At 44.5% G+C, this 7443-nt stretch overlaps 1 protein-coding gene across 3 annotated transcripts in view; it reads left to right on the top strand.

Moving 5' to 3' along the window:
* Nucleotides 1–7443, top strand: part of LOC129666278 (phosphatidylinositol 3,4,5-trisphosphate 3-phosphatase TPTE2-like) — a 39878-nt gene that overhangs the window by 14065 nt on the left and 18370 nt on the right. For all 3 annotated transcript variants that reach the window (XM_055593310.1, XM_055593309.1, XM_055593308.1), the window contains 2 exons: nt 5865–5926; nt 7000–7080. In XM_055593310.1, the coding sequence (XP_055449285.1) occupies nt 5865–5926; nt 7000–7080 (143 nt within the window). The remainder of the gene's footprint in view (nt 1–5864; nt 5927–6999; nt 7081–7443) is intronic.

Genomic DNA, 7443 nt, shown 5'->3' with positions numbered 1-7443 from the left:
TCTGACTTCGGTAAGATGAAACCTCAAACTAATTTTAATTTGCATTTCCCTAATGCCTAAGACTATTGGACATTAAAAAAACAAACCTTTTCTTGGCCATTCATATTTTATCTTTTGAGGGCTCCCTTCTTAGTTACATGCCCCATGTAAGAGGAATGGGTTCCCTCTTTTGGAGTTGTAGCCCGGTGATGTCCTATACATCCCCAAACATTACAGGCTACTGCCAATGCTCTTGGTGTCCCTCCAGAACGTGATGGTAAGACTCTGTTGCTGATGAGACCACACACATTAATCATAGAACAATGGGAAATCAAGCAGGGTTCTCCCTTGGAAGCTTCATCCCTGCTGGCTAGCTTTCACAGTTCGGAAGCTTACTATTCATGCTGCCAGGGGCAGAAGGTAAAGCATCTTATCCTGCTGTGAACCCTCTGAACCTCAGTAATGGCCAGTGGACAAGGCATGCTTATGGCTGGAATGGGAATAACCAACCACTTTTTTATTAGATTTGAGGACCATTCCACAGATTGAAACCCACACCCGACACTATTACTGGCTCTGTGATAAGATTGTCCACAGAGTCTAAGAGAGACTCTGTTAAATGGACATAGGACTAAAATAACTCCTAATGACATACTGTTAGACCATTGACTAGCACATCCCTCGCCCATCATCAGAGGCGCTTCTGCTTTCTAAAATGGTGACTAATACAGAGACCCACAACTAGTCAAGATATAAAGAATGAAAGACTACAGAGCGCTCAGCCCTGAATGGATCAGCTATATTACACACCCTCTTTCCAAGGCCCAGGGATCATTGGGGGAGGGGGGAAGACTGTATGAGTTGGAAGTAGTATATAGCCATAAGGAAACAATATTTTCCTGATGAAGAAAGGCAGTTGAACATAGGAACTCACAGCAGTTGTGACAGTTCAAGCCAGACAAAAATCCCATTATAGAGTAGGAGGTGGGCGCAAAGTCCCACCCCTAACTAAGGCGCTATTAGCAATCCATAGTTTCTTAGAAAGGAAGAATCAGTCCCTTCAGAGGTCTGACAGGTCCTTCATGCCCCACTGGGAGAACCCCCATTCGAGAGGACATGAGCAACACAATCTACACTTTGTGAGCTTTCACTTTTATTTTAGAGATTTTTATTTTAATTACATTTCTCCTTTTTCTACCCTACCTGCAAACCTTTTCACATACCCTTTCCCGCTCTCCTTCAAACTCCTGGCCTCTCTTTTCATCAGCTGTTGCTGAATGATTATATGTATTTGTGTATGTATGTATGCCTGTGTGTATTTTGTATTCCCCAATACAACCTGTTGAGTCCATACAACATTACCTGTATGTATGTTTTTAGGGGTGACTATTTGATACTGAACAATCAGTCAGGGTGATCTTCCCTGGAAAGGACCAACTCTCCCATTCTCATCTTTTCTCAGTTGACTGGAGTTCTTTGTGTAGGGTTGAGGCCTTTTTTCTGCCCAGTTTAGAGTGTTCACTGGTGTCCTCCTTGTTCAGCTCACCTTTAGGCAGTCATGATGTTGAGACCTTACGGATCTGACGTCACTAGAAGACACAATCTCTACAGATCTGATGTCACTAGAAGACACAATCTCACAACAAACTCCCTGATCCTCTGACTTACAGTCTATCTGCCCCCCTCTTCCACAATGTCCCCTGAGTCTTAGGTGTGGCCATGTTTTGTAGCTGTATTCAATGGGACTGGGCTCCACAACTCTGCATTTTGATTCGTTGTGGTTTTGTGTAGTGGTCTCTGGTATGGTGAAATTGTGTATTTTATTTTTAAATAAAGCAAGTTCAGAACTGGTTTTAACATTTTTTTAAAAAGAGGAGTTGAGAAAATAGCTCACTCAGCAAAGTGCTTTTTCTGTAAACACAATGACCTGAGTTCTGATCCCCAGAACACATGTGAAAACCAGCCTGTCTGTAACCAGCATGTGCGGGGCTGAGACAGACAGATGTCTAGGGCTCATGAGTAAGCTACTGTAGCAAATCAGTGAGCTTTGTGACCATTAAATCCTTATCTCAAATGCACAAATACATACATGTAACACACACTCACAGAGTTGCTATAAAAAGAAAAGTGTAAGTCAAACCAAACAGGTACTCTCCAAACAAATTTCCCAGGACTTTAATCCCATCCCACTTGCACAAATGCTTAGTTGGTGGAGGTAACTTAAATGAATCAGTACTGGGGGGGAAATGGTCTCAAAGAGGTCTAAACAGTTGCTTAAACCCCAAAGAGTGATGACAGTGCATATGGGTGTGATATTCCTAAGCTGAATCTTGTAAGCTCCTCAAAAACTAAAACACTTGATGAAGTACTCCAACCAAAGTACTTTTCCAGATATCTGGGGCCAGGATGGAACTGATTCAGCTTTCCCCAATCAAAACCTCCTTTCTTTGACCAACAATCAACGTAGCCATTACTGTGTAATAGAGCATTTTCTAGCCATTTCTTACGTGTTACTATAGTTGCAGCCATAAATTCAACTAGCCACTAGCAGTTGAGCTGAGATCCCTTTTATGAGATATTTCTGTGCCCCACCCCCACCATGGAAACACTGTAGTGACTCTCAGCGTCAGCTTCTTTCTCCCTGCTGGCTGTGCCATAACCATCCGTCACTGGGATTTGAGCTTCCTGCTGTTCACCACTTGGCTGAAGACCCGTGGCACAGAAAATGATGGAGGGAAACAGGTTCAGGCAAAGCCCCCGAGGAAGACAGATCTTAGTCTCCACCTCAGGTTTTTAATGTCATTTTTTTCAGGACAAAAAGAGCCTTATATGAGAAAGAACAGGGAAGAGAAGCCACACGGGATGTCTGGTCCGGAACCGTGTCTGCTCTCCTTTCATGGGGCAGAACGGTTGCAGTGGACTTAGATGTCCTGCAGTCAGCTTTTACTCAAAATGTTCTGTAAAGAGGGTTAGGGAGAGGCTAACTGAATTTTCATAATTGCTTCCCTAATGCTCTACTCTGTAATTCATTAACTAGCTGACTCGTTTCCGTCTCAAACCAGAGACTTGTACACGTAAGCTGGGCAAACGCTCTCCCACTAGGCTGTATCTTCCAGCTACCCTTTTAGTAACTACCCAAAGACTTCGGTCTGGTTTACCTGTTGGCTTTTCATTTTATTACCTTTCTCTCTTTCTTTCTTCCTTCCCTCCCTCCCTTGCTCCTTTTCTTTTTTCTCTGTGTCTCTGTGTCTGTCTGTGTCTGTCTGTCTGTCTGTCTCTGCATGTGTGTGTCAGTGTATATGGAAGACAACTTGTCAGAGTCTGTTCTTTCCTTCTCCCATGCAGGTCTTGGCGATTGGACTCAGCTCATCAAGGTGTTCAATTTCTTGAGTTCTTATATATCTTGACTATTAGCCCTCTGTTGGATGTAGGATTGGTGATGATCTTTTCCCAGTCTGTAGACTTTCATTTTACTGACAGTGTCCTTTGTCTTACAGAAGATTTTCAGTTTCGAAAGGTCCCATTTATTAAATGTAGATCTTTAGAGCCTGAGCTGCTGGTATTCTGTTCAGGAAGTTATCTCCTGTGCCAATGAGCTCAAGGTTCTTGGGGAAGGGGCTCCCCTTATCTGAGGAGTGGGGAGGGGAAAGGGGAGAAGAGAGAGGGTGAGTGGGACCAAGAGGCGAAGAGGGAGGGGGCTGTAATCAGGTTGTAAAATGAATAGATAAGTTAAAAAAAAAACCAGAGTTCTTGGAGTTCAGAATCAGAAGCAAATATCATGCCCAGCATCTACTTCTGTTAGCCAGACCACCCACCATCTCCTAAGCGCACAGCCTTTAGAAACTGCACCATTAGCTTGGGACCCAGATTTCAAACACAGGAGTCTTGGTAGGGGTATTTGTGTGCTTGTTATATATTAAAACCACAACTGTAATTCATTGGAAAAAGTAAAGGGCAAAACAGAAAATGTGCCTCTCATATAACAAGGTTAAATTCAGAACTGTGTAAGATAATTAAGTTCAGTTTGTGTTGACTAAGTCCAAAGATACGAATTACTGTACAAGATAAAAGAAGTAGCATGCTTCCAGAGCTCAAAGTTTGTATGACAGACGAAAAACATACATTGGAATAAAGCATAAAGCTGAAGTAGGGTCAGGTACACAGTCAAAGGTGTGTGCTTGATAAAGCAAAAAGAGAAGGAGGGAAATGAAGAGGAGAGAAATGAAACAATTTTAATAAAAATACTGGTAAGTATACAATTTTCTCTATCCCTCTGAAAACTTCAATACAATTAGAAATTCTTAAGTCAGATGTGGCGGTGCACCCCTGTAACCTCAGTATGTGGAGGGTAGAGGCAAAAGGAAGGCCAAGGGCATCCTTATCCTTGGCTATGTAGTGACCTTGAGGGCGCTCTGTGCTGCATGGGACTATGGGTAGTTTTTTGTTTGTCTTTGTTTTTAGTTAACTAAGAACCCTTAACTGGAAGGAATGATGGGCACTGCATAGGCTACACGGTGTTATAGGTGTTTCCTTTATATTCACTACAAAAACCAGATATAACTAAGCTGGGCCCCTGGGGGCTCACAGAGAGGGAACCACCAACCAAAGCGCAGGCACAGGCCGGACCTAGGAACACACGTGTAGCAGATGTGTACCTTCGTCATCATGTGAGTCTCCTAACAACGGGAGTAGTGGCTGTCTCTGACTCTGTTGCCTGCCTTTGCATCCCTTTTCCCTGGCTCAGCTGCCTTGTCTGGCCTCAGTGGGAGAGGATACACTTGGTCCTGCTGTGACCTGAGGTGCCAGAGAGTGGGTACCCATGGGGGATTCCCTTCTTTGAGAAGAAGGAGAGAGGGGGAATTTGGAGGGTGGGGTCATGAGGGTGGGACTGGGAGGACAGGGGGAAGGGAACTGGGATCAGGCTGTAAAGAAGATGGAGAGAGAGAACCAAAAAACAAAAATCAGGAATATGAGTAGTGGGTTAGGGTTAGAGTCCTACCTAGCAGAGATGACCCTCTTTGCCTTTATTGCAATTTGTGCATCAGAGACTGAAGAAAAGCTCTCCTCAGCAACAGTTGTGTCTTGTGCCCACAGTAGGACACTGAGTTCCAGGTACAGACACAGGGTAGTGATTTTGGCTACTTCTGAATGAAAATATTTGGGACAGACACATTTACTTACACAAAATGCTGTTTGGGTATTTCTGCTGGTTGTCAGGGGTAGACCTTGGTATTTCTTCCTCAATTGATTTTCACCTTAAAAAATAACTATCGTGTGTTAATTTATATGGCGTGAGTGTGTGCGTGCCTGAGGGTGTGTGTGTATGTGTGTGAGTGGTGTATGAGTGTGTGTCTTTAAGTGTATGTGTGTGTATGAGTGTTAATATGTACATTCATGTGTGTGTGTGTGTGTGCATGTGTAAGTATGTGTGTGTTGTGTGTGTGAGTGTAGGTGTGTGTTTTCTGTATATATGTGTCTGAGTGTACATGCATTGCATGTGTGTGAGTGTTTGTATAACTGCTTACGTTTGTGACTGTGTGAGTGCACTGGGGATTGAATTTAGGTTGTCAGCTCATGCAACAAGCGCCTTACACACTGATCTGTCTTGCTGGTGCCCCACCTTATTTTTTTGAGACAGGTTCTCTCCCTGGACCCAGAGCTAGCTGTTTTGGCTAACAAGCCTCTGCACCCCGATTCCATCTCCCAGTGCTGGAGCCAAGGTTAACACTGTCACAACAGCTTTCACGTGGCTGCTAGGACCCAAACTCAAGGCCTGATGCTTTCTGCATGTCACGAAGTGAATCATCTCCCCAGGTCCTCTGAGTGAGTTTTTAAGTTGAGCGTTAGGATGAGCAGTGACTCCTTAAATGGCCTTTTCTTTCCAGGAAGAACTGGAACCATGATTTGCGCGTGCCTCCTTGCTGATGACATAGTTTTAAGTGCAAAGGTATGAAAAAACATCACTATACTCTCTCGTGTGGGTTGAATCTGCTTATTCTGAAGCGTCACTGTAAAATGTTAAGATTCTTTGGGTCATGACTCATGTAAGTTAAACTAGAGAGGTGTTTTTTTGTTTTGTATTGTTTTTCAGAAACCCTACTCTTAGTAGTCTGTGGTTTAAATGTGATCAGTAGCTGACCTATCTCTTGTTCTGGGCCAGGACTCAGCTGAGGTCAGAGGGACACAAAACTTAAGAGAATGCAAAATACCCCATTAATTAAGATGTGTCACATTTTGAGCAATATTTTTTTAATAGTATAAAGATCATGATATATACAATACCAACATTTTAATAGACTCAGGGCTTGGTAACTTCAGGATTAAGGTAAGATAGGTTAAACTAATCATGCAAAGGTATAAGGCTTGGTCAGGCTTGTGGATACTTGCCCCTGGTCCCAGCATTCCACGCTGAAGCGGGAAGCTCTTACCCTCAAGGCCAGCCTGGGGTATCAGAGGAAAAAGAAAAGAAAGAAAGAGAAAAGAAAAGTCCTCAGTGGCCAAAACGTCCCCCCCCCAATCACATGCCTTTGTCCTTTGTTATAAGAATAATATCAAGATTAATTAGAATAGTGCCTCTAAAGGAGATTGTGTGGGTGAAGAGCCTGACCCAAGCCCAGATCCCCAGCACCTACGTAACAGCCGCGCACAATGGAGTGCCCCCGTCACCCCAACAAGGGGGGGTCTGTGGAAGGAGGGCAATCCCCCAGGCTTGCTGGCCAGCCAGTCCAGCGGCATCAGTGAGCCCCTGAGCCTGAGCTTAGCCGACCTGCTTGTCTGGACTGAGCCTGGCCTGTTTCCCGTTTGTAAAGCAGAAGGTGGAAGGGCTAGACCAGACACTTCCTAGCCTGCCCCGCTTTAGGTCCTCTGTGCTTACAAGTCTTTGGTTTCCTGAATACCCCCACTGCTGTGGGTTTCCGACTGTGCTATTTGGGGGAGCCTCTACCCTGACACTGCCAGCTTTAGGAAGCCAGACTGCAAGAATGCCTGGAGTAGAAAGAAGATTGCCCACTTTCCTCGCAGGAAAGCCTTTTCTTTTTTGGGGAGCGGAGGACTGATAAAACCAACAGCACTAAGTTCCAGGGAATAGAGACCCCTTCTCAGGTAAGATCTCTGTTTTGGGGTCCTGCAGGAGGGTAAGAGGCGTCAGCACTTGTCATCAGTTCTACTTCCCGCCCTTCCGGGCTGATGATCGGGTGATAACCCTAGGACAGGCCTTGCTCCTGCCCTGTGATCTGCCCAGAACGTTCTACTCTACATTTTATGTTTGTTGTTATTTCCAGAGCTCAAGAACTGATTTGCCCTACTGCAAATCAGCCAGTTACAGGAGGGTTCTGACCTGTCACCACCATATAAAGTTTACCACTCAGTTCTACAGACACAGGAACAATTCAATCCCTGAGGAAGTCACAGGAACTGTTTGTGGATGAATCCCCTGTGTGCGTGTGCTGGTGTGTATGTGTGTGT

This window comes from Psammomys obesus, unplaced genomic scaffold, assembly GCF_907164565.1.
Source record: "Psammomys obesus unplaced genomic scaffold, mPsaObe1.curated_primary_1811, whole genome shotgun sequence".
NCBI lineage: Eukaryota > Metazoa > Chordata > Mammalia > Rodentia > Muridae > Psammomys > Psammomys obesus.
The sequence above is the reverse complement of the archived record's forward strand: the minus strand, read 5'-3'. Positions and strand labels throughout refer to the sequence as shown.